This window comes from Enhydra lutris, unplaced genomic scaffold (genome assembly GCF_002288905.1).
Source record: "Enhydra lutris kenyoni isolate GAN:26980312 unplaced genomic scaffold, ASM228890v2 scaffoldscaffold14, whole genome shotgun sequence".
Lineage (NCBI taxonomy): Eukaryota > Metazoa > Chordata > Mammalia > Carnivora > Mustelidae > Enhydra > Enhydra lutris.
This window is the reverse complement of record NW_019154098.1, coordinates 2,730,903-2,752,373: the sequence shown is the minus strand read 5'-3', so window position 1 is coordinate 2,752,373 and position 21,471 is coordinate 2,730,903. Positions and strand designations below refer to the sequence as shown.

At 58.9% G+C, this 21,471-nt stretch overlaps 1 protein-coding gene across 10 annotated transcripts in view; it reads left to right on the top strand.

Moving 5' to 3' along the window:
* The first annotated feature begins 1,863 nt into the window (after positions 1 to 1,863).
* LOC111146671 (DENN domain containing 3) overlaps positions 1,864 to 21,471 on the top strand; it is a 50,619-nt gene continuing 31,011 nt past the window's right edge. For 3 of the 10 annotated variants that reach the window (XR_002640550.1, XM_022502324.1, XM_022502318.1), the window contains exons 1-7: positions 1,868 to 2,054; positions 8,026 to 8,284; positions 9,182 to 9,297; positions 11,503 to 11,645; positions 14,100 to 14,211; positions 18,039 to 18,158; positions 18,490 to 18,708. Coding sequence is in view for 9 of the 10 variants with exons in the window: in XM_022502324.1 (XP_022358032.1) it covers positions 1,956 to 2,054; positions 8,026 to 8,284; positions 9,182 to 9,297; positions 11,503 to 11,645; positions 14,100 to 14,211; positions 18,039 to 18,158; positions 18,490 to 18,708 (1,068 nt within the window). In the remaining variant the exon portion in view is untranslated. Of the gene's footprint in view, positions 2,055 to 6,794; positions 6,810 to 8,025; positions 8,285 to 9,181; positions 9,298 to 11,502; positions 11,646 to 14,099; positions 14,212 to 18,038; positions 18,159 to 18,489; positions 18,709 to 21,471 lie in introns of those variants that run through there. The other 7 variants (XM_022502322.1, XM_022502323.1, XM_022502321.1 and 4 more) reach the window with 6 other exon arrangements.

The window sequence follows — 21,471 nt, the reverse complement described above, 5'->3', positions numbered from 1 at the left end:
AGGGAAAAGCACACAGTGAGGAAGGAGCCCGTGGAGGACCTCAGGCTTTCTCGGGCGGTAAGGAGTGAGGCCCAGAGAAGCAGAACCTCACGGCCCCGTGCACGGCCACAGCCAGGCCCGGGCCCATTCCTACCCGGAGTTCCTTTCCTCAAACCCACTCTTGCACGTCTTGGAGGAAAGGACGCTGCTCTAGCCCGAGCCTCACTGGGCCTTCTTGACAGCTGCCAAGTGTTTACCTCCCGGAATCCTGACCACACCCAGCGTATTTAAACAAACAGGAAGGTTTGAGGAGCTTGGCTGTCCCACAGCTCACACAGAGCCAGGCTCCAGCCCACATCCCCGGAGCCCAGGTCTTTGCTGCCTCCCTGGGGGGGCTCATGCCTCCAAGCCACATCAGTGAGCCTCTCCGAGCACTGGGGAATCATGGGTAACTCCACTCTGCCCTGTGCGGAGTCCACCAAGAGTGAAAACACGATGGAGAGAGCCAGACAAGGACAAGCAAGACCTGTCCTTTTGAAATCAGTGACTGTAACTACTTGTCTCACTGGAGACCAGTGAGATCTTGGGGCGCCCGATGGCCTTCAGACCTAAAGGAGAACCAGCAGTGACCCACAGCCAATAGGTGACTTAGTGAGTGAAACTCGGATCCCGGAAGTCAGGCTGCAGGCGGTAGGGGCCTCAGCAGGCCGGGAGGGATGGAGGAATCCCTGTGTCCCCAGATCCAGGCCCACCCCGTCCCCCTGTGATTCCGACATTGCCTTGTTCCCTTTCTTCTCAGGCTGATGACAGATGTTTGACACCATTATTAAGCATTTGAGGTTTTTTTTTTTTTTTAAAAATGAATCATAGATTATTTGAACTAGAAACATTCCTTTGGAATCATTTCCCGCTGAGATCCCCCCCAAGATTTGATTTTATTTATGTATTTATGTATGTATGTATGTATTTATTTATTTATCTGAGAGCTAGAGTGACAGCACAAGCAAGGGAACAGCAAAGGGAGAAGCAGGCTCCCGGCTGAGCAGGGCTCTGTATGCGGGGCTCAGTCCCAGACAGAGCTGGGACCGGGACTGGGCACGAAAGCCAGCCCCCTGAGCCCGGTCTGCGGCTGGGGGAGGCCCACGGTCCTCCGGGATCGCGCCGGTGCGGAGCTGGCCAGGTGCGGGCCCTGTCTCCTCTCCGCGCTCCCAGGCTCCATCCATTCCAGCGGTGCTCACCCCGGGTGCCCTGCTGAGCATCCCTCCAGCTCTCTCCGGACAGGGCCAGCGAGGTCAACCTGGCTGTTACGAACCGGGAACGGATGGTTCTACCCCTTCCCCGCCAGCCCCTTCCGCCGTCCGCGCCCGGCCCACCCCGCGGTCCAGGCTCCTGGGTCTGTTCACGCCCTGGAGGGCTGGCCCCGGGGCCCGCCACAGCAGGTGACTTTCACGCCCTCGGCCCCTGGGTCTGGGCGCCCTCGCCCGCCACCTGTGGACACCACCCAGTCCTTCCCCAGCTCGCCGGGAAGGGGGCGGTGGGCGGGGCGGGACCAAAGGGGGGGGCTGCGCGCGCGCTTAGCGCGCACGCGCCAGGACCCGCGGACCGATTCGGAAATGACGACCTGGCGTCTGGCCCCGCGGCCGCCCCGGCCAGACCCCGCCCCCGAGAGACCCCGCCCCTCCAGGCACAGTTCAGGCGCGGCCGGCCCCGCCCCCAGGGGAGGTCCCGTCCCCGAGCCCCCTCAGGCTCCGCTGGCCCCGCCCCCAGGAAGGCCCCGCCCCCCGGTAAGGCAGCCGGCCCCGCCCCCCGGAGGCCCCGCCCCGCGGACGGCTCCTGCGCGGACCGGGCGGCTCTGGGGCTTCGCAGTGCAGTGTGAGGCGGCGCTGCGAGTGCGCGGGGCGCGGGCTTGGGGTCGGGTCGGCGGCCCGAGGCGCCCGAGCGGGGTGCGCGCAGCGGGCCGCGGCCGCCGAGCAGCTATGGCGGAGGCCGCGCCGTCCCACCTGGCGCTGCCCTCGGGTCTGCTGGAGCTGTGCGCGCTGCTGGGGCCCTCCCGGGACAGCCTCCGCGGCCCCGAGGTAAGGGCCGGCGGGGAAACTGAGGCGGGAGCGCCCGGGCGGCGGCTGCGCTCGCAGCGCGGGTCCGGCCGTGGCTCGCCGGCGTCTGCGCGGTGGGGGCGGTGCGCGGGGCCCCCTGCCGGGCTCACCCCCCGCCGCGGCCCGCCGGGTGCGGGGACGTGGCTGCCTCCCGCCAGGAGCAGTCGCGGGGGCTGCGGCTCCGGGAGCGGCCCCGAAGAGGAGCGCGGGCTCGGAGGACGCCCCTGCCGGTGCTCCGGGACGCACACCTGGGCAGGGTGGAGGCGGGCGGGGGGCGGGGGGCGGGGAGGAGGGTGAGGGGTGCGGCCGGGGCGCGGGTTCACGTCCCGGAGGAAAGGGGGTCCTTCGCGTGCCGGACTCGCCGTCTCCTGGGTGCGGGTGGCGGTGTTGGGGCCGTTCGCGGGGAAGCCTGGCTGCTTGTCGCGCGCACGAAAGGCTGCGCCCCCGACCCCCCCACCCCATTTCCCTGTGTCTGGGCAGCCGGAGTGACGCGCCCTTTCCCGGAAAGCGCAGTTTGGGACACTCTCGGTCCGCGTCTCCTTCCCGCGCCCTCACTTCACTTTGGTTGCGCGACCCTCGCCTCCGGATCGCTCGGCGCCTTCTCTCTTAGCTCGGGACGTCCGTACGACTCTGTCTGTGGCATTTTTCTCCGGTGGGTGGCGATGCCCAGAGGACTCCAAGGTTACCCGCTCCACCGCCCAGTTATCTGGGCAGGTCCATATCTCGTTCTGGACGACAGCGGAGGAGGTGCAGGAGGGCACCGGCGTGTTTAGGGAGGCAGAGTGGAAGGGCTGAGGTCAGCAGGAGAAGCCAGATAGGCTAAAAATTAACTGGAGAAATGGCTCTTAATCTCCTTAATTTTTTAAAATTATATTTATTTACTTGAGAGAGGGAGAGAGAGAGAGAGCGAGCAGGAGAGGGGGAGGTGCGGAGGGAGAAGCAGAAGCCGACTGCCCACAGGGCAGGGAGCCTGAGCAGGGCTCCATCCGAGGACCCCGGGGGATCATGACCTGAGCAGAAGGCAGACGCTTCGCTGACACCGACTGAGCCCCCCAGGAGCCCCATCTCCTTGACTTTAATACAGAGCTGACTTCTGTGGTCTCTGCGTTTCCCTCCTTTCTTACTCCCCCCGCCCCCCCACGTCTGCATCCCCTTTTGACCACTGTCTCCTCTGACCCTCAGTGACCGAGTTATCTCCCTGCCTCTACTTTGCCAAATGGCATTTCCTCCTTTTTCTTCTCATAGGAAATGACCTGGTTTCAGTTGCTTCTGGGTGATTTCAACACACGTGTCGGTTGCCCCAGGGTGAGACGCGTCTCGAGAGCGGGATGATTCAGCTTCGGTGTGCGCAGGGGTGCTTTCCTGACCCAGACAGGCCACGGCTTTCCCAGGCGAGCGGGCCGCTTGCTGCTCTGCATTTTGACTCTTACCCTTTCTCTCCTGCATGCGGGTTCTGTTAGGGGTTCGGCAGGAGGCGGAGAGCAGGAGCACGGCAGCCTGGCGGGATGGGCCCAGCTTCCTGGACTGCGCCTCCTTTAAGGCCGGTGCTGACGTTCCAGTTAACCAAACAAATGACTTCACTTGGCTACTTTTGCTCTTACAGCAGTTCTATTCCCAGCGTCCGAGGCGTTTTTATAACTTTGAAAACCCCCAATTCTCTGTCGTTGAGGCATTCTTGCTTGGCAGCAGAACAAGCCCGGAGGTACGCAAAACATCCGACTTACTGTGAGGGTAGCGAGGTGTCCGAACTTCCCATTTCATTTCTCGGATGGGGTGGTGTTCGCTCTGTGAGTCTAGTGGCAATGACTTGGAGCCTACAGGTCGGTCCCCATGGGAGTTTCTGGGCCTGCATTTCCCTGCACCCTGTGGTTGCCGTGGAGACTAGGCGTGGGGTGTGGAAGGACCCACTGCCAGCCCTCCCAGCCGACAGAGACCAGTGTTCATAGAGTAGGTCACTAAGCCTAATTCTTGCGTGCGAAGGCAACACTGTAACGGTTCTTGGTGGAGAGCGTCCTGGCCTTCGGCCTTCGGTTTCCAGAGCAGCAGGGTCCACCAGACTTCCTGAGTGATGACGCCCGTGCTTCTCATCTGTGCCATCCAGTGCGGCAGCCACTGGCCACACGTGGCTACCAGGTGCTTGAAGCGTGGCCACTGAGGAGCTGGACTTGAAATTTCATTTACTTTTAATTAATTTCAATTTCAATAGCCACGTGGCCCTTCACGGTGGTGGACAGCACAGTTCTAGAGCATTAAAAAAAAATCTGTTTCCCGTCTTATCTCATGAACGATGACCCATCCTGTACGACGATCAGTGCCACTCTGTATCTGTAGAAATAAATCTGTGGCGCTGGGAGGCAGGGCGTCGTGTGTCTCACGTTTTGTTATTAGCTCTGGGTTTTCGGACTGAAATGGTTGTTACCGGGGAGGGCTTAGTAAATCAGTGCCTGCGAGAGGAGAGCAAGAATGGGTGTCAGCGGTCCGTGGAGGTGGACCTTGTCTCACCCGGAGGGGAGGAAGGGCGGTCACAATGCTCTGGGATCCAGGACTGTGCCTTCTGGAACTTGCGCTGGTTATGCAGTCGGACGTGTGCAGATGTGCGGCAGTGCACTGTCCACTGCCCCCTTTGCTCAGACTGCGCGCGTGATGAAGAACCGAGAGCACCCCCGCGGTCCCTCGGTAGGGGACGGGGCAGGTACGCTACTGAGTCATCCCCGAGTGGCCCCGTGTGGTCCCAGCTGTGACAGGAAAGTCGGCCGCGCTGTGTGCGTAAGTGGGGAAAAAAGCTGGTGGAACTGTTGGAAGGGGCTGATGGTATGGAGGGGGAGATCAGACTGATAAACACCGGAGACGTGGGAAGACGGTATTTCCCGCACAGGGCACTGACCACCGTTTCTCAGAATCAGGGGAGGTCTTGCCTTTCTGTTCTTTTATTCTTCCCGCATTGTCGTTCGCTTTTAAACGTGAGACTGTGCTGCTTATCTGGCCTGAGGAGACAGCAAGGATATACGTTCCGAGGAAAGACAGTGTGCGATGAGCTATAGGTGCCCGGTCAGCGGACGTTCGGCCATTTCACTCTAAGCGCCCAGATGAGTAGAAGGAGCGAGAGGTAGTTTATTGGTGCTAGTGTGAGAACCGACCATGTTCCACGCAGACTGAGTGTGCTCTGCGAGATCGCGGAGCCCAGGCTGTGGGGGATGGCAGCACCCCCTGAGAGCCGTCTCCTGTGCTGGACTGGGGACATGGAGAGAAACCGTACAGTCCCCACCTCTCCCTCCCAGCAGCTCTGAAGGTGACATAGTTCCCCTGTGCCGGCATCAGTGCTCCAAAGGTGCTGAGCCAGCAGAGGAGGAGGCAGAAGGAGGTGCTCCAGGAGGGGAGGAGGGTGGGGAGGCGGGAGGAGGTGCTGTAGGAGGGGAGGAGCCAGGGGCTTGCTGGCCTGTCTTCAGGTAAGGAAAGTCTCCCTCCGGTGGGGGTGAAGGGGAGGGGGTCCCTGGTGAAGGTGGAGCAGGGAGGGCGCTGGTCACGTGTCAGGCAGAGTGGAGAGCAGGGAGAAACCTGGGAATATGGGCGCTTGTGTCCAGAGAATGAGGTTCAGTGGCACACGGCTTTGGGGGCACGCTGGCACCCGAGCAGGCTGGCCCACGGCTCAGGCGTGTGGTCCAGGTTGTCGTCCTGCTCTGTGACATAGGCACACGTGTGATACGTACAAGGAATACGTAGTAGTGACAATAACGTACGGGAACAGACTCAAGTTTTCATTCTGGTGGAGGGACGGGCAGGGTCTGGGAGGCTGGTTTGAGCCCGTCAGAGGGTCTGCAGGTAAAAAAGCTGGCCCTAGGTGGTAGGAGCCACTGCCCGCTGGGACATGTGATGAGGTCATATGTGTCTCTCTTTTTTTTTTTTTAAGATTTTTATTTATTTGGGGGAGAGAGCTCATGCGCAAGCGGCTGGGGGGAGGGGCAGAGGGAGAGGGAGGAGCAGACTCCCCACTGAGCAGGGAGCCCCATGTGGGACTCCATCCCAGGACCCTGAGATCAAGACCTGAGCCGAAGGCAGGCACTTCACCGACTGAATCCCCCAGGTGCCCCCTGTTTGTGAGAGTGGCCAGAGGTGCAGGTGGGGTGCCCTGGGCCCGGTGGGAGGAGGCAATGTCATCCTCCTGGCAGAAACTTTGAAGGATGAGTTTGGGGGGAATCTGTAACCCCTCTGAACCATGGGCGAGGTGGCTGCGAGGTTTGGATATATGCAGATGGGGTGGCCCTGGGGCTGCTCTTGGAGACCTTTCAGGCCAGCGGCCCTGCAGTGTGGATTCTCAGCTGGAGTGAGAGCAGGAGCTGGGGCGGCTCCGCAGACCCGAGGGTCACTGCCTCTGTCACAGCGGAGTGCAGGAGTGGAAGCTCGGGGTTCAGGGAAATCAGCAGGAGATTCATTTTTGAAGCTGTAATTTCAGGGACCCACTGCGTCTGTCCTGTCGGGAGGCAGTTGGGTGTGGTCTGGGATTGGCAGGAAAGGAGTCAGCCCTGGGGGGCGGGGATGGGGCGGGGATGGCGCCCTACCCAGGAGCCCAGGGCGGAGGGAAAGGGCAGAGGGGAGGTCGCAGGAAAGGGACTGCACAGTGTGGCCAGCTGTGCCCTGTCCTCCCGGATGTGATGTTTGATGGGAGGAAGGAGTGGACGCACATACTTTCATAGATAAATAGGTCCGAGTGCTGGATTTTGATAGGAAGTTTTTCAAAAGGTTTTATATAACTCAAGCCGTGGTTTCCTTTCATGCCTGATGCACAAAGATTTAAAAATTAGCCAATAATATGGATTTCCCGTGTTTGGTCTTTGTTCCCACTGGTATTAACCGTTTTCTTCAACATAAAGAAATCATTGCCTGAATTGAAATCACACAGCATAAAAACAAGCTTTCTAACGTACGGTTACCGGCGGCGTGGTATGGGTCCTCCAAGAGGGAGAGTTCCCCTCTGCTTCCACGATTCTCACTGAAACCAGGTTGCTGGCCGTCCCTTTCCTGCCGGTGACGGTTCTGTTTCTCCCAGTGACAGTGACGTCCTTCCTGATGCCCTGAGTCCCTCAGAGATCTTCTGTCACCCACTGCCCACCCACCCTGGCATCCTCCCACCCTCCCACGTGCTTTCCGCCCAGCAACTCCTGCCCTTGACCTCTCTGTTTCTCCGCTAGCATGGGGCTGACCTGCCCGCTTCGTTGTCTCGGCCCGTCGACCTCGTCCGGGGGCTCGGGACGCAGCCCGGCAGCCGTGTCCGCAGACTCGGCTCTCTCAGGATTCGTAGCCAGACAGAACAGAGATCGGGGCAGAGCCCGTGCTCTTTCTATCATCTGGGGGGAGAGTGAAAACGTGAAACGTTTTGTAAAAATTGGGTACCGAGTTAAAGTTTACAAATGTTCTGTCCGAATGACCCCATCGTGTAGACCCCGGGCGACCATTTGGTTGCGGGAGGAAGGGTGCGTCTCTTCTCTCTGAGGCCGCCTGTCCTGCTCACCCCTCAGTCTGTGTCCCCAGGTCAGTGGCGACAGGACCGCTGGTGTGGGGCAGGGCGTCGGCACCCCATCTGCAGCGGCCGGACAGCATACAGGACCCCCGCCTGCCAGCCTCTGAGGGCATGTGGGGCCTCTGGTGTTGGGCGTTGGGGTTGAGGCCTTGACCTGTGACCCTGCCCCCTGCAGTGGGAAGCTCAGGGATGCTGCGTTCGCTGCTGCGGTCCTAGCAGAGCTGGATTTGAGCTCGGGTCTGCCTGTCGGCCAGGCTTGGAACCGTCAGGCTGTGTGCCCAGGGGCAGCCGCAGAGCCAGACCCTGCGCCGTGGGGTGACTCGCCTGAGCGCGCGACCCCACAGGTTCCTGAAAGCAGCTTCCGAGCTCCTCCCTGTCCTGGGCCGCTGGTGGTGAAACCCGTGCCCGGTGGCTTACTCGAATTTGTCCCCGCTTCAGGTGTCCCTCAAGAAGGGGGTCGGCAGCCCCTCTCCTCTCGATCCAGAGGTCCTGTCCGTGTTTGTGCCTCCTTTCGTCACTAAGGAGGACAGTCAGACGGCCGGCGTCCCCTCTGCGACTCTGAGCAAGGCCAGAAGGCGCTCCTTCAGGAAGAAGAGGGACAAGCCCAAAACAGAGCCCTGGAAGGGCCTCCCTCCTGAAGATGTTAGTGTCCCCGATGGCGTGGACCTGCTCGCCCTGCCGCAGCTCTGCTTCCCAGGTATCCCCCGCCCCACCTTCCACCACACCCACGGTGCCATCTGGAAACCAAGTCAAGAAAGGGCAACAGATGGGGCTGGTGACCCCTGGCAGCCTTGAGGTCAAACTGCAGGGCTCCGTTATCTTCATCGAGGGGGTTCGGGAGCTGAAGGATATGTAGTCCACGTAGTGTAGCCCCCGCACGTCGGAGAACAAGTCCCTGGCGAGGGGCTGTGGGGTTGGCCAGTGCAGTCGGGATATGTGTTTTCCAGCGATTTTCCCCTTAGATTAGCGGGTCTGTCTTCCAAAGGTCAGCTTGTGGATCAGGACGAGTGAGCCTCCAGCGTCTCCCCCCAGGGCGTGCTTTGGTCCGGGCTCCCCGGCCCCTGTTTTCTGTGCCCCTGGGACCCACAGCCCGGGAGCTCATGCTTTCCCCACCTGGTCCGTTCCTGGCAGTGGGCGGCCCTCCTGTTTCCCCCTGGTCCGTGAGAAATGCCGAGTGGCTGATGTAGAAAACGGAGTAGGGACTTGCCCTCTGTCATTTCCTGTCTGGAAGGTTCCGTCGGGAACGGCTGCTGTCTCCTGGTCTCAGGGATTACAACCCAGGAAGAGCGAGGACAGCCCCGTGCCCGCTGTGCTCAGACACGTTCGCCTCCCCCAGGCGCACCCCAAGGGGTTTGTCTGAGGTTGTCCTCGTGCTCCTTCTCTAGATCTTGCAGAGCACAGAGAGTGGCCGAGAAATGGGTCCTGCAGAGGGACAGGGGGTGGTGGCTGGCCAGTGGCCCGACCCCCCAGGTGCCACAGCTGGCAGGGTGAGGCCAGGCTCTGTAGGCCGAGAAGTGGGCTCGTGGGCAGCCTGGGCTCAGAGGTGGTTGCTGCGGGGTCGTGACAAGATTTCCTCTCCTTTCCTCATCCACAGGGGGTATGTACGTGGCCTCGGAGCCGAAGGAGGACTGTGTCCACTTCCTGGTGCTGACCGACGTCTGTGGGAACAGAACGTACGGCGCGGTTGTCCAGTACTATCGGCCCCTGCGCGTATGTGACTGACGCGAATTCCCTCGGAAGTCAGGCCGGGGTGGTTTTTATTTTTGCCAAAATACACACCCCAAGCCACCACCCCTGTGACCACTCTAGTGGGTGTGGGTCCGTGGTGCTAAGTGCGCTCCTGCTGCTGGGAACCCCTCCCGCGTCCCATCCCAAAAGATGTTCGTCTCCCTGGAAGTCCCTCCCTCGGCCCTCCTCCTGCCTCCACGGGTTTGCCTGCTCCGGACACCTGGTGTTGGTGGACTCGGGCTGCACATGGCCTCTGTGTCCGGCTCCCGCTCAGTGGACGGGTTCAGAGTTCGTCCATGCTGGGGCAGCAGCGCCTCTGTCCTCACGGCCGAGTCCTACTGCCGGTGTGTGTGAGCCGCGGCTGGTTTCCCACGCAACTGCCGAGGGTCGCTTGGGTTCTTTTGCTCAGGGTGATGGCTTTGGGCCTCTCCTGCCCGGCAGGGCCACTTGTGTGACCTTGCCGGCCTCTCGGGAGCTCGTGGGGGCCGCCATGCACCTGAAGAGGCGGTGTGACCCGCTGCCTGTGTCGGAGGGTTTTCGGGAGCAGAAGGGGCCCCACCGCTTCATCCAGGAAGTCTAGGAGTCCACACTGAGGGGAGGTGGCCGCCCGGATTTTCCTCCCCTCTCTGCCGTCAGAGGCGGGGCAGCTGCGGTGGGAGAGTTATCCCTAAGTGTCGGGGGCACGAGACACAACTCGATGGGCTCTGTCCCTTCCTGCCTGTGGAGTGGCGTGGACGCACCTGGCGTGCGTCAGAAACACGGGGGAGCCCCGCGTCCTGCTGGGGTCTGAGTGCACAACCTCAGTGTCTAGACCGGGCGTCCCCGGGGCAGGTGGCGGGCAGCACGGGGAGGCCACCCCTCATGGCCGTGTGTGTGGGCTGCGGCAGCCGTGACATTGACAACGGGCCCGCCCGCCTGCCCGGGTCAGGTCGTGGTGGGAGACGAGAGGGCCCGAGTTCTTGCCCCTCCCTGGTAGTGTTTCCCGCGGACACAGGACGGGAGGCTGGGTCGTTCAGGAAGGTGCTTGTCTGTGAAGTGATTGCTATGAGAAGTACATGTTATTTTTATTATGCGTTTGAAAAAGGTCACCGCCCTCAGCTTTACCCGTGACTCCCCCTACACCTGGCTTTTGGGGTGCTCACCTGTCCGCTCGCCTGTCCTCTCAGCGCCGGCATGGTTTCGGGGTGTTCCCTGGGCCCTCCCCGTGTGTCCAGGGACCACCCACGCCCCGCCTTGCGCGCGGCCCCTCCCGGAGCGCAGACGCGCTGTGGTCCTCCTGTGCCGGCCGCCCGCTCCAGGCACGACCCTCCTGCTCTCATTTAATCCACACCACAGTGAACCGACCCCACTCTCCAGATGAGGACGCGAGCAGTCGCACGGGGTGGGGGGTGACTTGCCCGGGGCCCCCAGCGCCCTGACGTGTGGGCAGTAGGCGTCGGTTCGATGTCGGTGGGCGGACGAACGACGCGCCTGCTGCTTGCCGGGCTCTGCCAGCACCCGTCTCGCAAGACCCTCACGTTTGCACCAGCCCCAGGTGAAGCTGTTGTCACACCCGCCATCCCTACTGACACCCCAAACTACCCTCCATGGGGGCCGGAATGTGGCCCCCCGTGACATGCCACTCGTAAGCTCCGCGGTGGTCTGTGCCTCTGGAATCCCGGCGCCGGGTGCTTTCTCCAGCTGAGACCCCCCAGCTGAGACCCGCACCCCTGCCCCAGCACACACACAAACGCTCAGCGCTACAGCGTTCTTCCTTCGTGAGCAGAGCCCGCGGCCGGTTCTGTGTCTTACCGTTCTCCCTGTGGGTCCCTTCCCCCCGGGCGGGGTGGGTCTCACCACCTCTGCCACCTCAGTATGTCATGAACTGCATACAGCAGGTACCGGGAGCAGGGGGGGGGGTCCTGTGTGGACTGGGACCCCCAGTGACACCGGGGGCCTGTCCTCTGACTGGGACTCCCAGTGACACTGGGAGCCTGTCTGCTGTGACTGGGGCTCCCAGTGACATGGCGAGGGCACCATCCACACTGACTGGGACTACGGAGGGAGCGCGGGCCGGGCGGTGGGGGAGCTGGGTGCTGTCCAGGCCCCTGCCCTCTCGCTCCTGTCTGCAGGGGCCCACACTGCTCATGATAGAAGCCGGGAGCGGCCGGGTCGGGAGGTGACACGGGCCTGTGGCTTTCTCTGCAGGACGAGTCGTGTTTCTACAACGGCAAGGCGCACTGGGAGCCGTCCTGGCCGACGGCGGGCATGGCTGGCTGCTTTGTCCCCTTCGCCGTGTGCGTGGTCTCCAAGCTGCCCTATTACAACGCCCTCAAGGACTGCCTGTCCTGGTGAGCCGCGCGGCCCGCGTGTCTGCGAGGCCGCCCCCGTGCTGGTGGGTGGCGGGCGGGCTCTGGTGTGGCTCCGGGAGCTCCCGTGAAGGCCCAGAGGCTTCTGGAGGTGGTAGCGTGTGGGGTGCTCGGCCAGACAAGGGAGGGCGAAGCCAAGCTGTGGGGAGTAATTAGTGCGGACGATTTGATATTTGGTTTTTCAAAAAGACGCGCATGAGCAATGGCTCTTCTGGCTGAGACAGGAGGCCGCCCCCGTCAGGCCTGGCAGTTCACGGGCAGTTGACGAATCACCTCCCCTGGTGGCATCTTTACATTCATGCCGACACCGAGTAGGAGGCCTGAGGACCTAGAGAGGTTGTGACGGCTCCGGAGAGCATCGCGCTCGTTGCCCGTGGTCGGGGGACGACGGTGGCGCGCAGACACGGTCCAGCCCCTGGCCACACGCGCCCTGGCCGCCTGGTTTGCATTCTCTCCAAGTTCTAGTCGTGGAATTCGCTGCGGTTTCGTGAAAGACAGGGGCAGTCCGCGGAGGCTCGCCTTCGTGTCGTAAGACCCACCCATCACCCCTGGCACGTCACAGACTTCTAGAAAGATAGTCATTTTGGTTCTCGGCCTGTGGTCGGAGGGACGAGCGGGAATCCTTCCCGGCCGAGCTCACGATCTTCGGAACTCAAGTGCCAGCGCCTTCATGTTTCAGTTTTCGAAGTGCGGCTTGTCTCTGCACAGGGCGTGGGTCTAGCCTGCGTCTCACTGCCCAACATGAAATGCCTCGTAGAACAGAGCGCTCGCTCGGTCTCCCGCCGGGGCGGCGTGAGTTGAGTGTGTGCGCGTGGGCATGGCGTGGGCAGTGATGGGATGAGAAGTTAAGACAGGGTCCCCGTTTCTTTAGTTAACCCTTCATCTTCAGCACCGGAGGGTAGAGGCGCGTCCGCCCATCTGCAGTTTCCCCTTCTGGGAGGCGGGGCGGGTGATCCCACCTTCCTCGAACAGAACAGGTTTGGGCCGCACAGCACCCGCCTTCTGAGGACGACAGCACCTGTTCCTCCACGGGGTCGTTCTCATGCCACTGGCAGCAAATGCCGTCCTGCTAGACATTCATGCACATGAGTGTTTAACTTGAAAAACGTGTTTGGTTTCCCTGCTTCTCAGGTTTTCTCTCTCTCAGTGGTTGTTGCTACGGGACGGGAACTAGAAAGCAGAAAAAACAAATGACAGAAATCCAAAAGGCAGTTTATAAATGTAGATTCATAGGTTTTTAAAGTGTTTTTCTGCTATCATGGTAGCATGTAAACTGTGCCTCTGTGGACAGACATTGGGAGAGGATGCTTAGCGGTGTGTGCAGAACTGGAGTATGGAGTCTTTGTTCTTTTGGTTTTTTTTTTTTAATCGATACTATTCTTTTACGATAAATAACATACAGAAGGACTATTGAATTATCTCTAAATCCTGACACTGACTCCAGGAAGAGCTATGATTTGTTACTTAAAGGAAGAGCATTAGCACTTGGCTTGCGGGCATGCGTGGGGGGCGAGGCTGGGGTCCGGCCCAGGGCACCAAGGCAGGGTGTTCGCCGGCACAGTTGGCTGAAATTTTCCAAGTGTAGACACCGTGTCACCACTACCGCCGTTAACACAGAGAACATTTCCACCCCGCACCAAAGTCCCCTCAGGCCCCGTGGTCGCTTCCCAGCCCCTCTGCCCCCAGGCACCTGCTGGTCCACTGTGCAATTCGGTCAGTGACCGCTCTGCCTTGAACAACATGGTTTGAACCGTGTGCATCCGCATACACCCGGATTTTTTTTGACAAATATAGTACAGTCCTGTAAACGTATTTTCTCTTCCTTAAAATTTTCTTAAAATCGTTTTCTTTTCTGCAGCTGACTTTACTGTAAGAACACAGCGTATAATGCACATAACACACGACTGCCTGTTCATCGACTGGGTCAGGGGCCAGGCTTCTGGTCGGCAGTGAGCTATTAGTAGTTCAGCTTTTCGATGGGGTGAGAAGTTCTACGCAGGTTTTCAGCGGCGTGGGGGGGATGGGTGCCTTTAACCCCTCACATTGGTCAAGGGCCAACCATACTTCAAAAGTCAGAATGCATTTGGGAAACAAACATGGTCAAGCACTTGCTTTTGAGATGTTTACTCGCTGCTGAAGTAGGACCCAGGCAGAAAATTGCACAAATTCCTGCTGCGTAACCAGCACCCACAGCAAGAAGCAGAACATGGCCGGACCCCACCCCCCCAACACCCCACTCTCCCTGTACCCCCTCTGCAGGCAGGCCCCCCTCCCTGACCCTGGGCGACCATGCCCTGCCGTCTCATGTCCAGGGTTGTCCCCCATTGCCGGACGGCCCCAGAGCTGCTGGCAGACACATGAGCACAGATTAGAAATGCTACGATGAGAATTGGAGGCTCATACTTATTTTGTGATTTGATTTTTTTTTTCTTTTAGTTTATTGACTCATCTGAAGCTCTGTAAAGATTTTGAAGTTGACAATCACATAAAAGATTTTGCTGCAAAACTGTCTTTAATACCTAGCCCGCCGCCTGGACCCCTTCATTTGGTAATTAAATCTGGAATTTTGTCTTTTCTTTCGAATAGCTCAAGTCATATGACGACGGTGGTTTTAATGTTTTAAACTATTTCTTACGTTCTGGTGTGTTTAAATTAGGCTTCTCGGGTTCCTTACAGAATCATCTGATTACACAGTTTCTAAAGATGAGTTTGCCCGGTGGCCCACGATACATGGTGTGGAGCTGGTGATGGCCCCCTTAGTGCTTAACACACCGGTGCATTACTTGCAGAAAACATACAGAATGTACTTAAATTACAAATTTCCCTTTGGTTTATTTTCTGGCATATTGGGTATGACATTGACTCATGTTTTCTCCTGTCCACGGTGATTCACGAAAAGTACCCGGCTTATTTTTTGGTTTTTCCCAGTGCCACTGTGTTGTTGAATGACTGGCCAAGCAACCTGGGGATCTGGGTTTCCCTGGCGTGCTCGTCCTGAAACGTGGTTGGCTCTATGTGAGGGTTTTGGGCTAAGGAGCGCTGTGGACAAAGACAGCCCACGTTCCCCCTTTGCTGAGTAATGGGGCAGACAGTTGGGCTGCGATGACACCTCTCTGGCTCAGCAGTTTCCAGACTGACGCAACCACCAGGTGCTTCCTCGTTCTCCGAGAGGCGCCCACCACATTAGTGTCTCGACACAGATTGTAAATGTTGACCCTGTTCCGCTCAGCCCCTTCTGGGAGATGAGACAGGGAGATCTCCGTTCCCTACATATGGTTATTCACAGTTGGAAAGATTTATTTTATTTTGCAGGAGACATGGGATTATGAACTTAAATTGTATATTTTTAATATCACCCTACAGTGTGTGGGGTTGGGGGGAATCCTGCCTGATGCATTCCAGGCCCAGAGACAGAGCAGGTTGCCTGCGTACCTTGGTTCCACTCCCAGAATCCTATGTAGGGACATTTTTGGGGTACTTATTTTGTGCAAGGCCCTCATCTTTATTATGTGGATAATTGGTATTTTTTTATGGTTCAGTGAAGTCATCAGAGTTTCCCTTCTTGCTCAATTCACTCAACAAGTATTCCCTGAGGACCAGCTAAGCAGGGAACAAGACCAGGTTCAGGACAGTCTGAGGGTTGGCCGTCTGTATTAGCTTCTGCCTTTGAGCATGAGTAAGGCTCGAACCCGTACCAATCTTCGTCCCTTGGAATCTTGGATTGAGTCATACGTGGTTCTCCGACTTTTGCTACCTCGTGAGAAAGCTTCCTGGGAGTCGTTCTGATGCCTCTTCTCTTCACCCCTGCGTTCCCTCCATCGCTCACCCCTGATGGGCCAGCCCCTGGCGTTTGCCTCTGGTTGGCCAACCCCCCGCCCCCCCGCCAATGCAGGGCCACGGGCTTCTCCCATCTGTGTGACCTGAGGAGCTGCAGGTTTGTCCACGTCCATTCTTCACCCTTCATTCAGTTCATGCTTTGCACAGTGGCTGCAGAGACTGTTAACATCTCTCCGTTGGACTCTCCTTTTATGCTTAAAACCCCAAATGGCTTCTTGCTGTGTACCTACAGCCAGTTCTACCTCTCTGGCCCCTGTGTCATCACTGTCCTCCTCTGTCTGTGTCCTCACCCCCTTGCTCACTGTTGTCCAGCCACACTGGGTGTCCCTCCGTCCCTCATGGGTGCTGCCCCAGGGCCCTTGCACATACTGTTCCTGGAAGTCAGGTTCTTCGTGACAGCCTCTGTGACCTCCCACCCCATCTCCATGCCCTGCCCCCTTCCCGCGGAGCCCAGCCCTGTCTGCAGTTGGGGCTCACGCACGTGTTTGCTGCATGTCCCTCTTCTCTGTTGGCCTCCGAGCTGCGTGAGGAAGGGGCCCCCTGCCGAGCTGCATGTGTGGCACTATTACCACACCCGCCCTGCCCTTACTGCTCCCACAGTTCTGGAGCAGAAGAAAGAACGGATGGGTTGTGTTTGGGTGTTAGCCTGTCGTGTTCTCAGAGCGGGGCCTGCCTCTCGCTTCTTGTGTGTCTGTCTGAACGAGCTGAGCCCGGCTCAGGCCTGCTGCTGTGACCCTCCCCTTGTGGCCTCACCAGCTCTGAGGCTGAGACGGGGCCCTGACCCATCTTCGGGGGTGTCGAACCACCGTGGCTGTTCCTTGTTTCTGAGACACGCGAGGCCAAGGTTCTCCTCTGACCCGGGAGCCGGTTCAGCAATTTCCAGAGCCCACTGCAAACACACTTCGGTGGCGAGGCTGTGTAGCTGGCGGTCAGGGGCTGCAGTTCCTGGGAGTCAAGTGTGGGGTCATCTCCGGTCCGGGTCGGAAGAGGCGGCGCCCAGCCTCAGCCCGGCCTGGCGCGGCGCCCTTTCACCGATGGCGCCTGGACCACTGGCCCGGGGGCGGGAAGGACACCCCACGGCCCTGGCTCGCTCTGCTGCTTCTCTGCCCACCAGTGGCGCTGACCTCATGGGCTTTCAGAGCTCGGGCCAAGTTACCGGGTGTGCGCGCGAAACGAGCCTTTGCCTTCTCACCGTGCCTGACTCGCTTCCTGTGTCGCTCTCGGCGGGGAGCCCGGTGTGTGTGGAGCTGCGGGCAGGCGAGGCGGGGGAAGCGTTTCCCTGAAATGTCTCCCCTCAGTTTCTTCACCTGTGAGGTGGGGCGCCCCAGAGCCCAGCTCAGAGGGTGTGGGTGTCACGCACGGCGAGGTCGCGGGCGTCGGGGGGCCCGGCGGCGTCCCTGGTAGGAATGATTGGCGTTCGCATTTAGCTTTTATCTGTAGTTGGGAAGCCGGTCAACATGTTTGTTTTTTTGAAATATCGAGGGGAGTTTTCCACATACGCTTCACCATTTTTCCTAGTTCCTCGCCCCTGGGAGCGTGTAACTCTGCTCTTTGTTTCGTTACCGTCCACACAGGCGCGCCCACCTTGCTTCTGACGCGTCCCGCTTCCACAACCAGTGGGTGACCAGACGCTGCCGTCAGGGGCACTTGCGGAAAGTGGTCCTTTCTTGTCCTCTGCGCAAGCAGTCACGCAGAGCAGTGGTGACACAAGCGGGAGGAGGTGTGGATGGTGAACATTCGTTCTGGAACCTTCTCTAGCGAGGGCTCTGCATCTCTCCATGTCTCTCGTGTGTCCTCCTTCCATACTTTCCCTGGCGGGACCTTCTCTGTCCTCAGATTCTAATCTCCTCCCTGTGTTTTCAGCCCAGCACTGCTCACACTCAGTTCTGCTCGTCCCCAGCTCCGGGGGTGCTGCTGGGGACCCTCCACAAGGCTGACACCCATGGTCAGGAATGAGCTTGCCATCAAGCTGGAAGGCCCCTTGGTGGAGGGGCCTCTAACGTCCTCCTCCGTCCACTGCGTCCTTTAACACAGAGAGGGCATTTTGCGGATATCAAATTGGAATTGAGGTGTTATTTTGAAATGCTATCACTTGGAAAAATAAAGTCTTTTCTGCGATTTCTTGAAGTGCATGTCTTTCAGGCTTTAACAGTTACGTTGAAAATACTAAGAGAATTTGTAATGTGCAGTGAGCGTTCTGGCCAAGATGAACCTGCTCGTGCTTGAGTTAGAGCCTGTGCTGACCGGAACACACGTCCAGGTGTCGGTCAGTCTTCCCCGATGGGCAGTTTGCTGATGAGTTAGGAGTGTAGGCAAGACTGGCTGAAGAAGATCTTCAGTACTGCATCTACGTGTGAGCCTTTCTCTGCAGTTGTGCGTGTCTAGACTGTTTGGTTCTGGGACATACACGGTGACAGTGTGAGTCTTCAAGCACGTATCCTAACTCAGACGCCTTTGGCGCCTAAACAGAGAGTCTCGGTGTCTCTCGGTCTCTACTAGGAGCGGCTTTAAACTAATTACGGAACTTGGTCATCACAGATATTTAACATGAAGCCACTGCAGATCGTGTTTCCCTCCCGTGCGGACCCCGAGAGCCCGGTCATCGACTTGGACCTTCACTTGCCGTTGCTGTGTTTCAGGCCCGAGAAGGTGCTGCAGGTATGTGTCCCTCCGGACCTGGGACAGTGTGTTGGTTGGCTTAGTGGGCATCTATCCTGTCATCTGGAGGGCGATTCCAGGGCACGTGTGTTCCAGAACATTCCAGAATGTTCTGGAATGTTCCACCACGCACTGGGGATAGCTGCTTTTGGGCTTCAAGCAGACATTCAGGACAGTGCACGCCATTGACAAGTAGTGCTTTTTGGGGGGTTAAAGGGGCTTTCGTCTTGGCACTTGGAGCTGGGAAACCGGGTGAGAACTGGCTTCACACGCGTGGTCAGTGCTTGGAGCATGGTCGCAGGCGTGCACACGGTGTTGTCGGTTTCCCCAGATCCTGACATGCCTCCTCACGGAGCAGCGGATCGTGTTCTTCTCCTCCAGCTGGGCTCTGCTGCCGCTGGTGGCCGAGTGCTTCCTGGCCTACCTGCACCCGTTGCAGTGGCAGCACACGTTCGTGCCCATCCTGTCGCGCCAGATGCTGGACTTTGTCATGGCGCCAACATCCTTCCTCATGGGCTGCCACCTCGACCACTTTGACGAAGTCAGCAAGGTTAGACCTCAACCGTTCACTGGCGAAAGTCAGATCCTTGTGACCCTTGCGGGGACCGGGAAAAGTGGCTTCAAAAGGGTCCTGCAGAGAGGGCCACGTGCTCTGGCCACGGGGAGATGGTGGTCCCTCCTGTCCCTGGGGCTTGTGCCCCTGGTGCCACAAATACACACAGGGTGCCAGTTGCACCATCTGCCTCTGCCTCTGGGCGTGTCTAAGGCTGTAGGGTCCTACGCGCTGGGACCCTGTGTTGCCTTCCCACCGGCTTAAATTTCCAGGGTTCCGTGGCTTCCTGCAGCTCCAGCGAGCAGAGCGCGGGCGTCAGCGCCGATGGGGCCTGCTCTCCGGCCTGGCTGTGGCCGCTTTCTCCTTTTGTGGCCTCGAGTGAGGTGCCAGACCTTGCTGAGCCTCAGCCTCCTTGAGTCTGAATGACTCGTCCTCCTGGACTGGGCTCCGTGCGGGGACCACTCCACACCCGCTGACACGGCCGGCGTCCCCGCTCCCCGTCTCCTGTTTCTCTGGCTGAGCTTCTGTGGTTCCGTACTGCTGGGGACCCTCCTGCTGGAAGGTCCTGTCCACGCCACGCGTCGCTCACAGTGCCGGTGGGTGTGGGCCTCGCTGCACGCAGTGACCTTTCACTCGCTGTGGCTGACCCGCACCGGCGCGTTCGGCCCTCTTGTCTCGCAGAGCTTAACTGGACACTTAGGTCGTCAGGGCTGGGGTCCCCGACAAGAAAGCAGAAAAGCCGGGCGGCTAAGACCAAACCGCACCGGCGCCCCGATGACATCGTAGACAAGACCACAGCGGCATCCTGTCTAGCAGCCTCCGTGGGAGTCATGTTTTTGAGACATCCTGAAACAACACCACTATCCCTGAAACACGGGCCACTGTCACAAGTGAGACCGTCTCTGGATGTCAGCCCATGAGACCAGCAGCAGGTGAACAATAACCTGCTGGGTAGACGGGTGTGTGGTCAGAGCACTCGCTGGTGCCCATGCTCAGGAGGCTCAAGATGGTTTTTGTTTTTTTTTTATTTGACAGAGATCAGAGGTAGGCAGAGAGGCAGGCAGAGAGAGAGAGAGGAAGGGAAGCAGGCTCCCCGCTGAGCAGAGAGCCTGACGTGGGGCGAGATCATGACCTGGGCTGAAGGCAGAGGCTTTAACCCACTGAGCCACCCAGGCACCCCTCAAGATGGTTTCTCAAAAGAGCTTATAAAAAGTCTAAAATCTGAACGCCAGAACGGCAGCCCTCTCGGGTCCCCTCGCTCTCAGATTTTTTTTTTTAAGATTTTATTTATTTATTTGACAGACATCACAAGTAGGCAGAGGTGGGGGGGGGGAAGAAGCAGACTCCCCGCTGAGCAGAGAGCTCAATGTGGGGCTCGATCCCAGGACCCTGAGACCATGACCTGAGCCGAAGGCAGAGGCTTTAACCCACTGAGCCCCCCAGGCACGCCTCTCCGGGAGCTTCGCACCATCGCTCGAGAAACCTGGCCCCACTGCCCGCCACTCTTCGTGTGGTCTCCCTCTTCATTCCTCGAAGTGTGCGACCAAGAACCCAGGCTCGGAGGGATCAAAACTCCCGTAACAGCAGTAACTGTGCCGGCCTCGCTGTCATGGCTGAGGTCGAAGGAGCCAGAAGCACTTGGCATACAGTAAGTGCCTAATAACGTATATTTAGATGGTGAGCTCCTGTGGATTTGTGATGCTGTGATGTCAGGCAGAGTGGGTTTGGCTTTCGAAAACACCTTTATTCACATAAAATACCACGAAGTTTTCCCGAGGAAAATGTGCAAGTCAGAGGCTCTTAGCTTGGCAGAGTTGTGCTGACGGATTTTAGATGTTTTTGGCCCCGTCGAGAAGACCCATATGCCTTTGCATCACCTCACATGGTCCTCCGGCCACCCCCACCTACGCGTGTCTCCGTGGATTTGCCTGTTCCACACGTGTGGTTTTAGGGCCGTAGCTGGCCTTGAGAGGCTGCCTTCACTCAGCACAGCGTTTTCTAGGTTCGTCCACGCCGTCCATCCACGTAGCCCTGGTTCTTGCTGCTGAATCAGATCACGTCATGCCAACGTGCCGCAGTTTCTTTGTCCGTCATCTGTCGACGGACATTAGAATTGTTTCGACTTTAGACTGTCGTGAACGGCGCAGCTGTGAGCCGTCCTGTGCGTGCGAGCTCCCGTCGGACCTGTGCTGTCGCCTACGTAGGCGGCAGCCACTCACCATCCAGCCACATTCTCCAACCCCCCCCGCACCCCGCGCTGTGCGTTCCTGTCCTGGCCGTCCTGGCGAGGGGGACGTGGCGTCTCACTGTGGATCTGGTGTGCGTTTCCCCGGCGACTAACACCGGAGCACCTTTGCACGTGCCTTCCTTCCCGTCCTCAGCGCTCACCCGTTGCCACCCTCCTGTCACGTGCAGCCTGGAGCGTTTCAGAGCAAATCCCGGGAAGGTGCTCGGGGCCCTGTGGGGACTGGCCGCTCCTGGGGAGGAGCCGGTTGTTGCCGCGTTCTTGCCAAAGCCAGTGACTTACCGAGTGACAAACAGACTTTGTGGAAAGGCCATTCAGACCTTCGTAGAAGGAATGGAAAACGTCTCCCAGTCTGCCTGCAAATGAGGAAGAAATAAGGCTGTGCTCTCAAGTTGAAAATGTGTGCCTTTTTTTAGACACTAGGGAAAAAACCACCTTGTTTCAGGCCGTTCCCCCGGGAACCTTCACGGGCACGTCCACCCGGCAGCTCGCATCCGCAGTCAGGAAGGAGGCCC